Source organism: Taeniopygia guttata, chromosome 8 (assembly GCF_048771995.1).
Source record: "Taeniopygia guttata chromosome 8, bTaeGut7.mat, whole genome shotgun sequence".
NCBI lineage: Eukaryota > Metazoa > Chordata > Aves > Passeriformes > Estrildidae > Taeniopygia > Taeniopygia guttata.
The window spans coordinates 29,455,663-29,472,001 of NC_133033.1; the positions used below are offsets into that span (position 1 = coordinate 29,455,663).

The 16,339-nt window shown below is 50.9% G+C and overlaps 1 protein-coding gene across 3 annotated transcripts; it reads left to right on the forward strand.

Moving 5' to 3' along the window:
- The first annotated feature begins 592 nt into the window (after nt 1-592).
- SCYL3 (SCY1 like pseudokinase 3) lies at nt 593-16,209 on the forward strand. Of its 3 annotated transcripts, none has more exons than XM_030279673.4 (14): nt 593-752; nt 4,412-4,686; nt 5,499-5,684; nt 6,325-6,438; nt 7,028-7,084; nt 7,765-7,867; nt 8,375-8,486; nt 8,833-8,910; nt 10,283-10,422; nt 10,699-10,886; nt 11,250-11,421; nt 13,204-13,347; nt 13,924-14,651; nt 15,768-16,209. In XM_030279673.4, exons 2-14 carry the CDS (start codon nt 4,522-4,524, stop codon nt 15,828-15,830), a joined length of 2,250 nt encoding a protein of 749 aa, XP_030135533.4. In that variant the 5' UTR covers nt 593-752; nt 4,412-4,521; the 3' UTR covers nt 15,831-16,209. The 3 variants fall into 3 exon arrangements, with proteins under 3 accessions (XP_030135533.4, XP_030135531.4, XP_030135532.4); XM_030279671.4 differs by lacking the exon at nt 593-752 and adding an exon at nt 1,323-1,452; XM_030279672.4 differs by lacking the exon at nt 593-752 and adding an exon at nt 1,460-1,826.
- The last annotated feature ends 130 nt before the right edge of the window (nt 16,210-16,339 follow it).

Consider the following 16,339-nt stretch of genomic DNA (forward strand, 5'->3'; position numbering starts at 1 on the left):
CTCATTTTATTTTCCTGCACCCTGTTCCTCCACCATATTATTTTTTTTAAAAAAGCCCCAGATTATCCATCCACCAGCACATCCTGCCAGAGGAGCAGGCTCCTCCTAGCACTTTGTCACCATATTATCCCTGACATGTCACCTTACAGCCCTTCCCCTGCACAGTCACAGGAGAAATTCTCTCTCCTGGCTCGCCTGAACAGTCAGTGAGGCTCAGCTGAGCGGAGCTGGGCTGTGGATCTGTGGAATCCCTTTTGCTATCCAGGGAGCAGAGCTGTAGCTGTGCTGAAGGGACTCTGGCATGGCTGAGCCACTGTCCAGCAGACCTGTGTGTCTGGGATCATCTGCGCTGTCCAAGCCCTGGAAATGCTGTCCATTTCGAGGGGGGAAAGCGTATTGCTAATGCACATCCTCTACACAGTCCGTGCTGGATTTGGCAGCACAAAACTCAGCGCAGGTTAAACTCGTGGAGCTGAGTTCCTACAGAAAGCCAAGGCGCTTGCACAGCTCAGACCACCGGTGTTAAACGCTCTGCCCTGGCCATTAAACCGCGTCTAGACGAGGCCACGGGGCTGGGCTGCGCCGCTGCTGGGAGCGGCTGAGCAAAGCTGAGCAAACCACATCCTCACGGCCTGGCGCTGCAGGAGCTGGAATAACAGCGGCGGGATGGAAACGGCGTGTGAACAGCTCAGACCTCCCACCGCTCTGGAGCCGCTCCTTTCAGCTTTCGCTCCGCCGGCCAAAACACTCAGGTGAAATCTCTCCCCGGAGTCCCCTCAGGCCGCAGCACGGAGAGCAGTTGGCTGTAACGGCATTAAATGGATCCCCTCAGGTGTCAGACCTCCTGCCTCGCTTGGGCTCCCGGGCTGCGGCCCGACCCGAGCGGGGCACGGGGAGGACAAGATTTAAAAATTTATTTTAAGGACACTAAGGGGCAGCAGCGTGCCCAAAGAAGGGCAACAAGGCTCGCGAGGGAGCGAGGGGATGCTGTGAGGGGCGTGCGGGAGCCGGGCTGAGGAGCTCGGAGGAGCTCGGGGAGCTCATCGCAGCCAGCTTGGGCTCAGCCCGGGAGAACAGGGGGGAATGGCCCAGCTGAGACACGGCAGTAAAAAAAATCACTGTCAGGGCGGTCAGGCATTGGAACAGACTGCCCAGGGAGGTGTTGGAGGCGCCATCCCCCGGGTGTTTCGGAGGCGCCCGGAGCCGTTGCGGGGTGATGCGGTGTGGCGGCCCCAGGGCTCTCACAGCTTCCCTCCGGCCCCGGGGCTCCGGGCCGCCGCTCCTCAGGGAGCCCAAAATGGCGGCGGGCGCTCCGCCGGGGGCGCTGCGGCCGCCGGGCGGCAGGGGGCGCGCGAGGCGGGCGGCGCGGCCGGCCCGGGCGGAAGGACGGACGGGCGGGCGGAGCGGCCGGCGGGGCCCAGCGGCACCGGAGCCCCGGCCCGGCGCGGACAGGTGAACGGGGACGGGGCTGAGGGCCGCCACGGGGTCTGACGGGCGGGCCGGGCCCTGCCAGCCCCGCTGGGGACGCGGGGCTGCAGCTCCCGGGCGAAGCTCCCGCAGCGGCGGCTCCGCTGTGCTGTGCCCGCAGCCGGCGGTACCGGGTTCCCGGGGAGCCGCTGTGGGGAAACCGCGCTCTGCCCGGTGCCCGGGCTCGGACCGGCCTTGGGGGAGCGCGGCTTCTGTCCACCGGGCTGCTGAGGGTCTGCCGGGCGGACATCTGCAGGTGTCTCGCCGGGACACTTCTGCCTGCGGGAGCGAAGCCTCTGGCACCGCTGCCAGCCCCTGGGAAGCCGGGAACAGCCTCTGTGAGCTGCTGTGTGTTTCAGGTGAATTCTCTGTATGCGGCTGTCATTCACTCCGCAAGGACGCTGAATGGAAATTCCACCTCTTTCTGGTAGCAAATCCACATTGCCCTTTACTACCAGGCCCCCCGACTTTCTCTGCTGGGCTCCTCTCTGTCCCAGGGTGTTCTGTGTATCGCATCTGACCTTCACGTTGACAATCTGTTGAAAATAAGATACAAAAGGGTTAATGCTCTTACATAGTTGTGTGAGTAATGGTTTGTTTTGGCTCTGGGGAGCCACACCTGGGAATAGACCTTTGCAGATGCTTTTGCCAGCTGGAGATTCAATAGCCATTAAAAAGCTGCAAAGCTCGGGGTGCCACAGGCTGCTCCGTGTTTGATGCTGAGAGGAGCCTCCCCGGAGAAGGGCGAAGGGCGGTGTGTTTGCAGCAGGCTGTCCTACAGCAGATCTCAGGTGCATCACAGGCACCAGGGTGTCTCTGGTGTTGCAATATTCAACATGAGAAGAGCATGGAGCTGTTGGAACAACTCCAGAGGAGGCCATGAAGTTGATAAGGGGACTGGGGCACCTCCCCTGTGGCTGGTAGAGTCGAGGTTCTGCCTGGAGGAGGTTGCATGGAGACCTCATAGCAGCCTTCCAGTGTCTGAAGGGTTTACAGGGAAGCTGGAGAGGGATTCTTCGTCAGGAGATGTGACAGGACAAGGTGGGAATGGCTGCAAATGGGGAAAATTAGGTGAGGTGTGTGGAAGGAATTCTTCCTTTGAGGGTGGTGAGGCACTGGCACAGGTTGCCCAGGGAAGCTGTGGCTGCCCCATCCCTGGAAGTGCCCAGAGCCAGGCAGGATGGGGCTTGGAGCAGCCTGGGATAGTGGAAGGTGTCCCTGCCCATGGCAGGGGAGTGGAATGAGTTGAGCTTTTAAAGTCCCTTCCAACCCAGACCATTCTATGATTCTCTTCCTGAACTCTGTGTAGCCAAATATGTCCATGTGTATTTGAAGGAGCCTGAGGCATCAGGTCAGCCCAGATACTTTCAGGTGTGCTGAGTGAGGAATCACTGAGGTAGAACAACTAAATGAGGCACAGCTGGGAAGAGCAGAATGCAGAGAAATGCGCTGGCTGTGCCCAGGAACAGCAGCTGCCTTGCACACAGGTGAGGAGGGATAACCTGGGGCAGCCAGGGCACAGCTCCAAGGTTCTGTCTGGGGAGGAGAACGTTCTGTCTGAGGGCAGCATGAATGCTTTTGTGCCAGGGAGTTCACCAAAAAACATCCAGTTTAGAGATGTGTGCTAGTGCTGCGTTGTGTTTCCTTTTCACCTGTCAGCCCCTCTGTGCAGTGCTGGGAAGCTGCAGTTTAAACTTCCAGAACTTTCTCTTTACGTCTTAAAAGGTCCCATTTAAGGAATCAGTGCTGAAAAGGTGCAGATCCATGCCTGACACCAGAGGGGAGAGAATGAGGAAGCTGCAAGTTCTGTAGTTAATCCAATTCAGATTTTAGGTGGATCAGGACACAGAATTAATTAAAAGCCCCTGTTCCCCCCCGTTTCAGGCTGCAGGGGTTGTTGTACCCTCAGGTGGGTTAAAGGAGCCAGGGAACTGTAACAGACCAGCTCTCTTTCCAAAGGCCCTGAGCACTTCTGCCCTCAGGGCTCGTGGGAGACCTAACTGGAGACACAGGTGAGGGGCCAGAGCAGCAGCTTGGGTGGCACAGCTCTGCTGGGGAGCTGGGAGACTCCTGTGCTGTTTCCTCCCTGAAGCCTCAGGTCATGGCTGGAAACAACAACAATAAAGCAATTCTCCAGTTGGCAAAAAAAAAAAAAAAAAGCCTGGGGGTGGGAGATTTCCCCCCACTTTTCCTGAAAACTGAGGATTTGCTCTGTCCCTCTGATTCCTGAGGAAGGTTTGCTGACTTCTGTGTGCAGACAGGTTCAGGTCTCATCCATGGCCTGTGGTCACAAGCCTGATGACAGAGCATGTACTGGATCAGTGCTTTCCAAAAAGCCTCTGCAATCAGTATGTTTGTTTTACTGGTTTTGTGTGTGAGGAAACAGCACAGAAATCTGTGTCAGCCTCTTCCTGACAGGCTGTGGGAGGAAGAAAGGGTTGGCAGGCAGAAGGAATATTTGTCACATGGAGAGAAGGTAATCAAGGGGGAAAACGTGCTCCTGGAGGAGGGTGCCTGGCTATAGGTAACCTCCTGAAATCCAGATAGTAACTCTTCCTCCTTCGCTGAATTCTTCTCTGGCCTGGAGAATTGAAGAATGGTGTTTTTGAGAAGGCCAGAGGCTCCTTGTGGAGTGGCAGTCACACTTTCTAACTGCTGACTGTGCTTCGTGTCAGTTCAACCCTTGGAGTGGGTGTCTGTGTGTGGCTGGGGGTGTTGGTGGATCCTGCTTTTGCTGGATCTCAGCTTGGCAGCCAGGTCTGACACAGGTGCCAGTGATGTCCAAGCCCCACCACTGAGAGCTGCTCACATGTTGATCCAAACCCTTTTGTGGTCACTGGGTTTCCTTTACAAAGTAAACTTTGGGGATTTTATTCTTGCCCTTAAGCTCAAGGGGAGGATACTGGCAGGAGGAGGCTCTTCATGGCTGTTCCGTGCTTTGCAGAAAATGCTCTGAACGTGACCTGGACAGCGCCCACTGGAACTAAACCTGCCCAAAGCAAATCCTCCTTCAGCCAGGGCCTGTTGGTGGTGAGCAGGGGAGCTGTGCAAGGCATGGGCTCAGAGAACAGTGCTCTGAAGAGCTACAGCCTGGAGGAGCCGCCCTGCACGCTGCCCAGCGGGCACACCATCTACCCGGCCGTGCTCCAGGATGGCAAACTGGCCTCCGTGTTCGTGTACAGGCGGGACAGCGAGGAGAAGGTCAACAAAGCTGCCAAGGTACTGCCCGTGCCTGGGACACGCTGCACAGTGTCCCTCCTTTCACTGGCAGGTGGGAATGAGTTAACGGGGTCAAACCTTGGGACTGGGGGCAGGAGGAAAGTGGAAGCCAGCCTGGCCGTGGGGCAGAAGGGGGTTGGCAGGTGCAGAGTTCAGTGTGTGCTGCATGCTGGGGCAGCAATGTTCAGACAGCAGTGCCTGCCTGCCTTTGCAGGGTGCTGCCTCCTGCAGATGCAAGTCAGGGGTTTTTTGTGGGTGAATCCCACCCAAAATACCATATTTATTATTGAGTAAGACTTTTATTCTGTGTAAGATTTTCTCCATCCGTTGCCAGCAGGGAGCTTACAAGACAGATGGAGAGACAAGAACATGTAGTGACGGGACAAGGGGAAATGGCTTCAAACTGAGAGAGAGTAGGTTTAGATTGGCTAGAGGGGAAGAAATTCTTCTCTGTGGGGGTGGTGAGGTACAGGCTGCCCACAGAGAAGCTGTGGCTGCCCATGGATCCTTGGAAGTGTCAAGGCCAGGCTGGGCAGGCCTTGGAGCAACCTGGGATAGTGGAAGGTGTCCCTGCCTATGGGAAGGGGATGGAACAAGACGGTCCTTAACATCCTTCCAACCCAGACCATTCTATGATTCTGTTTCAATGTCTTATAAAAGTCCTACAGTCTGAGTGAGGAAGTTTGCTTGGTGAGGAGCAGGGATGGGCTGCTGAATTCCATGAGATAACGTGGCTATGGGGGCAGGACTAAGCTCTGCTTCTGGAGGAGCTGGCTCAGAGGAGGGCTAACAGACGTCTTTGTTCCTGGAAGCACCTGAAAACCTTGCGCCACCCTTGCCTTCTGCGCTTCCTCTCCTGCACCGTGGAAGCCAACGGGATCCACCTGGTTACGGAGCGGGTGAAGCCCTTGGAGATGGTCCTGGAGACGCTCTCTGCTGCAGAAATCTGTGCAGGCATCTACGATGTGTTGCTGGCACTCATCTTCCTCCATGACAGGGTAGGTACCCCTGGCAGCATCATCAGGTTCTGGTGGGAGATGGAGGAAATGTGACAGGAGAGCGTTGTGGCCTTGTCTGGGTGACTCACTGCTGATTCCTCCCAAAAAAGACAGACATGTGCCCCACGGTTCTTGTAGGCTGGAGCTGCTAAACTTGCCTGCTTTGGAGGAGGAAGGGTAATTGAAAATGTTGTGGAAATGAGGCAAGAAGCGGTTCTCAGTTCATGAATCTGCTTGTAGTACTTCTCACGTTAGGGAAATGGGATTGCTTGGTGTTTGTGTATGGCTGTTGCTGAGGCTGGTGTCACTGCTGCCCTGTCTGGGCACTGTGTGTTTGCCCAGGAGTGCAGGTAAATCCCAGCTCAGACTGCAGCTCTGGGGTTTTGTGTTCACAGCTGGAGAACTTCCCTGGATTTGCAGTTGCATGGCAGGGGCTGTGACAATTGGGGCTTTGTCTGCTCTAAAACCCTGGCCCTCCTGCCTGGCACTTGCTGGTCACCTACAAAGTCCCAGAGGAACTGTGTGGTTTTTTGGCAGCTTTCCCTCAGCCCCCTGCAGTACCTAGTTAATGCTAATTAAGATTCTACATCTTCATCTATCCCCGAAGTCAGTTACCTTTTTTTGGGTTTTTATGTTTTAGGGAAACCTAACGCATAACAATGTCTGTTTGTCATCCGTGTTTGTGAGCGAGGATGGGCACTGGAAGCTGGGAGGAATGGAAACAGTCTGTAACTTCAGTGAAGCCACCCCAGAGGTAAGAGCCAAGCCAAGTGCACCCTGGATGCCCAGGGGAGGATTCCTGGCCTCTGGAATCTGGCCATCTATGGGGGTGAAGGCCCAAGTCCTTCCACTTAGCTGGATTTGCTATTACATGTGTTGGCTCCCTTCCAGCTCTGTCCTCAATCTTTGCTCTGAGGGCACCATTACTATAAACTAAAATGTCCACACAAATTAATTCTTCATTAGGCAAAACCCAGCTGCTTTTCTAAGGGACACTGCTGGCTGGAGAGTGCCCTTCTGGACTGATACAAAAATTTTAAAAAAGCAGGAAGACTCAGGTCAAAACGAGTCATTAAGGAAAATAATTTAAATGTCTCCTTAGTTTGTGCTGGTGGCATTTTCACTGCTTGGAAGCAGACAGAACAATTCCTGGTTTGATTTCTGCTGCCTGCTATGCAGAGTCATGGCAGCAGCAGGCACAGCCCGCCCTGGGTGCCAGCAGAAGGGGCAGGGGCACAGCTGCTGCCACCCCCCAGCCCTGGCACAGACCCTGGGCACAGCCTGCTCTGCTGCTTGGCACTGGGGGGACACGCAGGCAGCTCATGGCCCCTCTGTCCTTGCAGTTCCTGCGTCACGTGAGGTCGGTGCGAGACCAGTCGTGCATCCCCTGCGAGGAGATGGTGAGTGACAGCTCACGGAGTTCCCACTGCCAGCAAAATAAAACATGATGGTCAGGAAATGTTTTTACATTCATGTTGTATTTCCTCATGCCTAAATGGAAGGGAAGTGGCCCTTGAGGTTTCCTCTGTTCCTTTTGTCCCTCCTCTGTCCTGTCCCTGCTTTGGGAATGGTTTTGGGCACAGGTAATACTACTTTCCAAGTGCTTTGTGTTGCTTCTAAATCACCCAAGTTTTGCAAAACTCAGAGTAGTTGCTGAGATTACCCAGATCACTATGGTCCCATGGTTGTGTAACTCCCACCACAGCCTTTTCCCTACCTGTTAAGTCACTGCCTGGCCATTGAGAATCCTTGGAGCTGCTTGTGGTGAAGGAGCACTCTTCTGCTCTCTAATTACTGCCTGTTTCCATAGAAATGCTGAAAGCTGCATTCATCAGGGAGTTGTTTCATCATGATGGAGTTACTCCTTTGGGTCATAAATTCCCCAGTGGAGGTTTTTTTAGCATAGTATTCTGCTTGTAGGGTACACAGTGAAGCTTTGGTGCTATAAAAAGAACTAGAGAGTGTATATGGTGGGGGGTGGGAATAAAGACCTATGGAAAATACCACATATTTCATAAGCTCCTGCTTTGCTGGGTTTTTTTGTTGTTGTTGTTTTTGTTTTATTTTGTTTTGTTTTCAGTCTGCAGACTTCAAAATCCTGCCCAGCAGCTACGGGCATGCGAGGGACGCCTACGCCTTTGGGACAACAGTTGAGAATCTCCTGACAGTTCTCAATGATCAGGGTGAGAATGACACTGGTTTATTTTGCTGGCGACAGGCCCTGTGGTTCATTCCTGGTGTGGCTGAACATTCCACCTCGCTGTGCAGCTGGCAGGAGTGTTGTGGGCTCCTTGGCCAGTGTTGTTCCTTGTTTGCAGACTTTTTTCCTGTGGGGATGTGGTCAGATGTGGCTGGGGGTCACCAGCCCCTGTGACACAAGGACTCCAAACCTGCTCTGGTCTTCCCAAGGGTTAGGGGTGTGGCAAGTGGGTCTTGAAAGCCACAGCTGAGAAGGGGTTGCCACTTCCAGCAGAGAGGCAGCAGGAAGTTTCTTGGGAGAACAGTAGCACTCCTTAGAGGCCCAGTAGCCAGGCAGGTTAGGAAGGGATATGCTATTTTCCTCTTCCTTTTTCACTTTTGCTGTCAATTGGAGCTAAAAATAAGTTTGGTGGGGGGTGGGCAGAGGACTCCTGAATGTATCTTGTTCAGTGTGGAGAAAGAAATCTAACTGTAGGTGCTCTGGGTTTCAGTTTCAGCAGATACTCTCTCCAGCTTTCAGCAAACCTTGCACTGTACACTGCTGCACCCAGACCCAAAGTGTCGCCCACCACTGTCCAGCCTACTGTCCCACGAGTTCTTCAGGTAAGGACAGGAACACCAGGCCTCTCTTGTCTTGATACTGCTCACTTCTGCTAGCAAAGCATCAGTTTTGTGAAGGTGGGATGGGAGGGCAGACTTAATCCCTGCCTCTTGCAGGATCTTTGACAAAGAGGCTCCTTAAATTAAGAAGGTGTTACCACCCTCCCAAAGAGGTGCTGAGCAGCATCCTTCAGCTGTCACCTCCTTGCTGGCACTTGGTCCCCCAGCATTTGACTTGGGTCCCTCTGTCTCTTCTCTCTGCTAAAGGAGTGGTGGGGGTTTCTCTTCACAGTGGGTGGTTTAAGCATCAATAAGGATTACACTTGACAGCTTTTGGTTTTGTGCTTAGGAATGATTTTCTGGAAGTTGTGAATTTTCTGAAGACCTTAACACTAAAGTCTGAGGAGGAGAAAACTGAATTTTTCAAGTAAGTGAAGGAACTGTAATGTGGAAGCTTCTTACTTCAGAATGATAAAGCACACTTTGCAAATGGATTGTGGGGGACCTGGGAAGGCTCCTGGCCAGAGCCACTTCCTCAGGTGACAGATTTGGTGGCTTTGGCAGAACCTTGTTCACTCTGTAACACTTGGGGTACTCCAGCCAAAGTAAGAGCCCTATCAAAGAGGAAATCTCCACCTCTTGCTTCCCAGTTCCTTGTGACTTGGTTTGTTGTTCAGGAGGAGCAGTCCCTGCTGGGCTCTGCATCATCCTGATGCTCCCCAGCCTCCAGAGTGATGCAGCTGCTAATGAGAGAGTTTGCAAATAGACTTGTTGGCTGAGTTAATCATATGGTGGCAAGAATAAAGCTGTTGCCTTTAATGGATGTCTCAGCTGCAGTAGTGGAACATCTTGTAGTAAATCCCACTGTTGTGGTCCCCAAGAATTTTTATGTCAGGGAATTTTCTGTGTAATCATGGCATTATCTAGGTCTGAAAAGGGCAGAAGCTGATTTTTTCTTTCCCCATATAAAAGAGCCTTGGTGTTCTCAGAGCACTGTTTTCCTGCCTATTTTATACATCAGTTATTTTTAATTAGTTTGAGGCTTAAGTGGAGGAAGTAAGAGGAGAATGGGTATCCTTAGTATGAACATTCAGTGTTTCTCATTAACTCTGTGTCAGCAGTGTTTACTGAGGAAGGGATGAACAATTTGCTTAAAGATAAGGGAGTTCTGCCCTTCCATCAGGCAGAGGGGCCTTCACAGGTCTCCTCCAAGCATAGAGAGACAGCAGTAACTGATAATTAATATTTTTAAAATGAAAATCTGTCAGACAGCAGTTGCACAAAATTAAACTTTGATAAACCAAATCTGTTGACCTCATTAGATGGGAAGTGGTTTCAAAATGGGATTCTCTTTGTGCAAGGGAAAGTTCCCTTGTGTGGTAGGTAGAAGAGCCTTTTCCCAAAGCAGCAGGAAAAACCCTTGTGATGGCCTTGTGTGGAGTGAGAGGAGAGCTCTCTGCTGCAGTTTTGACTGTAGCTTTTCACAGGAGATGCCAGCAGCTCTGAGGCAGTTTGATGCTCCAGCAGCTTCCTGTGCCAGCTGGATGTGCTTGTGCCAACCCCTGATCCGGGTGTGGGTTTTGCAGGATGTGGTTCTGGCTCCTGGCTCGTGCTAGCTTTGCCTCAGGCAGCAGCAGAGGCTACTCCCTGTAGGTTAGAATGCAGACAGAGGGAGAGGCTGCAGTGGGACACTGTCTCTGGATGAGTCAGACACAAAAAGGGGAAAATGATATTAAGGGAAACAGGCATAAATGCATGGAAGGTTGCCTTGATACTAATTGCTGTCTCCTGGAATGCAGATTCCTGCTGGACAGGGTGGCTGGCTTGTCAGAGGAGCTGATAGCATCACGGCTGGTGCCTCTCCTACTCAATCAGCTCGTGTTTGCAGAACCTGTAGCTGTCAAGAGTTTTCTTCCTCATCTGCTGGGCCCAAAGAAAGGTGACATTTAAATACTTCCTCATCACAATTATTCCTGACAAGTTTGGAATGAATTCAGAGCGGTTGCTTCATTGAATCAAGGGAAGAGTGGTGAGCAGAACAAATGCTCTAAACACAATTGGAAAGGACAGTTATCTGTGCTTCCTCCTTTGCACTGCTCTGCTGATGCTGGGAGGAGAATTAGCAATGATCCTGGTGTCACCACTCAGTAGCTTCTGGGTGAACTGTCTCTGGTGGGTGAAGCAACCTTTTCCCATCCTCACTTCTGTTCCCTAGAGCAAAGTGGGGAGAGCCAGACCAGCTGCCTGCTGTCGCCAGCCCTGTTCCAGGCCCACGTGATCCCTGTGCTGCTGAAGCTGTTTGAGGTGCACGAGGAGCACGTGAGGATGGTGCTGCTCTCTCACATCCACGCCTACGCCGAGCTGTTCTCTCGGGAGGAGCTGAAGAACATCATATTGCCACAGGTTAGGGACAGCAGGCCCATGGGTGGTGTATCCTGGAATTTGGGATTTCACAGAATCACTGAATGGTTTGGGTTGGAAGGGACTTTAGGGACCATCTAATCTTGTCTAACCCCCTGCCACAGGCAGGGATACCTTCCACCAGACCAGGTTGCTGAGCCCCATCCACCCACAAGCATCAGCCATGCTACTTAATTGGTAGCACAAACTGTAAGGCTGGTTTTATGCAATGAAACAACATCCAGTCTCTACTGGGAGCTGCAGAGGATTAGAAATGAGATGTGCTGCAAAAGTAACACTTGAGGAGGCAAGCAGTGCCAAAGCAGGGTTTTCTGCTGTGCTGACAGCAGTGTGTTGTTGGTGCAGGTGTTGCTGGGCCTGCGGGACACCAGTGACTCCATCGTGGCCATAACCCTGCACAGCCTGGCTGTCCTCGTCTCCCTGCTTGGGCCTGAAGTGGTTGTAGGTGGAGAAAGAACAAAGATCTTCAAAAGCTCTGCACCAAGTTTCATGAAAACTGCTGATCTCTCCCCAGAAGGTAAAAGATACAGTCAGTGTTCTTGGGATGCTTGCCTGTTCTGTCCAAGCAGCGTAGGCAGAATTTCTTGGGTTATTAATCTGTTCCTGGTGACAGGTTAATTGAAAAAAAGCTAATTTGCAGCCAGACTTGGATTTTAAGTTAGGTGCTATTTGCAGATACAGAATTGATATCAGAAGAAGAGTTATATAAAAGTATTTTAAATACACCAAATATATTGGGAGAAAGTGAAGCCTCTTCTTAATTTAAGAATTCCTGTAAGTAAAGGAGATAGAGTGTGTGTGTCTTTTGTGGAAAAACTGCACTTCCTTTCTAAAGGACTTATATAGGCAGTTATTTAATATTCCCTCTGTCCTTTCTGTTCTTCAAAACAGTAAATCTCATGTTCTTCCCCCAATTTCTATTCATAGATTGGAAAAGGAATACGAACTTCCCTATTTTATCAGCTCTCTGGAGGCTTTTCAGCTAATGCAAGTGAAGAGAGTAGCCCCTGCATCTGCTCAAGTATGCTAAGGGAAAGCTTCTCTGGAAACTAAGAATGTTTATAACGAGGGAAAAGTCAGCACCTGTGCAACTTTAGACATAGAGATACCAAGTGAAATACCTACAGAGATCAGTCTGAGTGCTTGCTTCCTGTCTATGTGTACTGGCAGCTACCACCCTTCATTAAAATCTGTGGATGGCTCACTGCATTAGTTTCTTTACATTATTTATTTTAGTAGAGTGTAGTAAATAAACCACTTTGGATCACAGGCTGAAACCAGGTTTGTTTTTCAGATTATACTTACATCTGATTTAACTATTGATAAACAACAAAAGCCCCACCTTTAACAGTGAGTGAGGAACTGCAAAAAGCAACACAAGAGGCTGAGCATATGATGCTTAACAAGCTGTTTGCTCAAGCCCCTCAAAGGATGTGCCCTTAATGAAGGGCACTGGGGAGGGGGTGGGTTCTCTGTGTTCCTTGCAGTCCTTTCCCATGGCCATGTGTGTCTGAAGGCACTGGTGCTCCCCAGCCTGGGCAGGCACAGCTGCTGGGAACACACACCAGCCCTGTGGGAGGAAGTGCAGCACTGGCCCAAACTGCCATTTTGAAGTGGTGGCAACAGGGTCCCACACAGCTGAGGCTGGTGTTGGCAAGTCACCACCAGTACTGATCGTGCCCTGCAGCTCCCAAAAATGACCTGCAACCACTGAGCCAGGGAAATACACCTGCACTGGGCAGCTCCAGAGCATGGCCTTGACGGCCACCACCACCTCACCTCAGGCTGGGATATGAGGGCAGCTGGCAGTCAGCCTTCAGAGCAGAGACTCTCATTCCAGGAAGCTGCTGTGCCCATGCCCAGGCATGGAAAGGGGTCTGGGTAGTGTCATGGGTTTGCTTATGCTTGGAATTGCTGTGAGTGAGTGCAGTGCTTTTGTACAAGACAGGTACCAGGGGATTTGTGACGCAGTTGGGATTTTGGATCCAGCCAGGTGGCAAACAGCATTTTTAAAGCATCTGCTCTGATCCTAATCAGTTGATTCACTGTGTGTTTCTTGAAAGAACATCTCACCAAAGCTGACCATGTACAGTTGCCAGAACTTTGTACTGACAAGAGCTGCAGGCAGCAGCAACAGAGGAGTATTGTGTTTTATATGGATCAGGAGGTGCAGCTGTTGGATTGCTGTGCCAGGCCTCAGTGTTGTTCAAAAAGAACATTCCAGTGCTGCAGGCAGTTCAGCACAGACTGACAGCACACCTTGTGGACTTGTGTCCTTTCTTTCCCTTTATCCTGGCAGGTTCCCCCAGTCACAGAGTGAGCAATCAGAGAAACCAAACCTCTTGGCCCCTGAAGAGCAGTCCCAGCTTGTTCCCCAGCTCTGCAAATGTACCTGGCAAAAAGCTTCTCGTGCAACAGGACAATCCCCTGGCTTCAAAAACAGGTAAAACATACCCTAGTGCTTCCTTTCAGAAATCAAGTGTTCACCAAGAAGTGTTGCTTGAGAGGTGTGCCTTCTGCCCCCATGTGCTGATCTGGAAGTTTCAGTGAACCACAGAAGGCAACAGTGAAGGAAGGGGAGTGTGATCCTTAACATCCTAGGGAATAGCTATGTGGGAAGCTGACATACACAGACTGGGTGCCTGGACTTGAACTTGTTTTCTTATGGCAGATTCTGTGCTGTGCTTTCACCCCTCACAGCTCAGCAGGTACTCTGGATTTACAGGGCAGCTCATCCTGACAGTCAAAGCTGATTGTTTCCTTCCATAGGCTTTTCTCAGCCACCTCTTGGTTATCAGCAATCAGCTTGTATTGCTCAGGGCTCTGAGGTGAATTCCCTCCCTTGCAGGCAGGAAGGTGTCCCTGCTTTCTAATCCAAGAGGAGCTTGCTTTCCAATCAATTACTGGCTTGTTCCCATGCCAGGTGGTGCCTGTAATGCCAAGATGTTTTAGACTTAACTCCATCTCTGCCTGCACTTGCTCTCTTTAAATGCGTATGTAACACCTTTGTCTTCCACAGGTGAGCAAGGCACTCAGCCCCCCCTGAATGGAATTCCTGGAAGCATTAATACACTGGGGAACAGCAGGAGCTCTTTGACTACCTCAGAAAAGCCAGCAGAGGAGTGGCCAGACTGGAGTGAGCCAGAGGAGACAGACAATGAGAAAACTGTGAACATTCAAATTCAGCCCCGGGAGCTGCGGGGCAGCACTGGACCTTATTTTCCTGATCGTGATATAGATGAGAAGCCTTGGGATGACTTTGAACCTAGGAGCTCCAGTAGTAAACTGTCCTCAGGAAACTGCCCCACTGTGACACAGGCTGATGCAGCTGAAAGACCTCTGCCAGGAACCCATCAACTGAGCAAAGAATTCAAAAGCCTCAGGCTGAGTCCTCCCACAAAGTCTTGCCATGGGAACAGCTGGAGCAATGACAAGTGGGACCATGAGGAACAATTGGGAGAAACTGTGTTGCCAAAAACCTTTCAGGAAAGGCTGAAGTCTTCATCAGAGTCTGGCCTGGGAGAAGAATTCACGATCAAAGTGAAGAGGAAACCTGTGCAAGACCCAGAGCTGGACTGGTTTGCTGACATGATCCCAGACATTAAACCTTCTTCCGCCCTCTTGATTTTACCTGAGGCAAGGACAGAAGCAGTTGTTCCTACTGACTCAGGTGGGGTGTCCAGCAGAGAAGGTGCCTCCCAGACTCTGCTGTTTTCATCCAAATTTGCAGCAGCTGATGTGATTGAGGTAAGAGGCTCGAGGTTTAGGTGACTGCAGCCCTGAGAGGCTCCTCAGCACACAGCACCTTAGCAGGCACTAGGTACTGCAGTGGGCACTTGATACAGCAGAGAGAGCTCTGTTAGGAAACAGGGAATGGACTCCATTTGTACACTACTACAGTTTTAGCTCCAGCGCTGCTGTATCCTGGACTTGTTAAGGAGAGTTCTGGTTTGTCAAGACAGGTAAAACAAGGCCAGATCCTGGCTGCTGAACAGACATGGTCCTAACCACAAACAGAAAGGGCTTTAAGGCACAGAGAATACTCAGGACTGAAGTGTTTTTTCCTGCCTCTTCTAGCAAAACATAACAGCATTGTAAATTAAAGTCCACGAAACCTGAACCTCTGGATTACAGAGTAAAGATTTGTGTATGTGTTGTTTTCATGAAAGAATAGCTGAAACGTTTCTTTATTTCAGAGACACAGTGGGGTCACAAAACTGGAGTTTAAGCAGATAAATCCCTGTAGCCCAATCAGAGAGACTCCAAAGACCATTGCTGTTTCCTAGGAGGGGAGGCAGCATTCCCAATTGACCATGTAACGCCCTTAGGGAACAGGTGTTGACTTCAGATTGTTTTGCTCATTCAGCCTCAAGAGAACTACCCCAGGAACAGCAGGGAGCATGGGGAGAGGAGCCTGGGCTGTTAACTGAAGTTGTTTATGACATTTCAAAGTGGCACCGTGTCCAGTGACTGTCACGACCCCAACCCCATTTTGTCAGTGGGAAGGGGGGAGATCAAACTTAGTTATAATATGACAAGAAAACAGCTCTTTCCTGGGGGAAAGAAATCATCTAATGTATGGCATCCTTTTATTAATGGAAAGTGGGTTTGATACCAACAGTAAAACAAAATAAGACTCCCTGTTAAGTCTGCTTTTGAACTACAAGAGGAATCACCTTAAAGACAAAGTTCTTTAAGACCATAAGCTGCAAATACTGACACTTCATTTTTGGGCTTTGGGCTTTGTTGTATGAATGCTCTGCCATCCCAAGCCACACAGGCACCTGCCCGGCTCCTGGGCCTGTTCTAAGCACACCAGTACATTCCCCATACCTTAATCTTGATAATTTTGTGTGATTCTAGGCTGAAGCTACAGGCTGGGGTGAAGAAGAGGAATTGAACTGGGAAGATGATACAAACTGGTAACAGTTCTGAAGGAGACCAAGGCGATTTATGGTGTGTTGGATCCTGTGACAGGAGTTGCTGCTTCCCCAGTACAATGGATAAAGTACCTCAGCACTGCTTTTGCCACAAGGCAGGCACTTACTGCACAGCCACAAGATCCTGTGGGGCCTGAGCTCTTGCCAGGGATGCTCCTTCCCAGTCCGTGCCAAAAGCTGCAGGGGTGAGCCTGTACTCCAGCAATATGCCCAGCTGCGGTGCTGCCACTGCTCCCGGAGAGAGGACAGCGTGATGGTGGTGATGGTGCTGATGTGCTACTGGAGGCCATGAGTGGTGTAGGAGATTGATCCAGAACTCACCCCTTCCCTGAAAAACTGCTGACAATAAATGAAAGTCACACTGAGTTTCTTAGTTAATGTGCCTTTTTCCTTTGGTTTTCTTGTTTGGTTTTTTTTTTCCTTTCCCTGAAAAATAAAGCCCTTAGAAATGGCTCCTTTTAACTTTTCAGCTAAGAGATGATTTTAAGATGAATG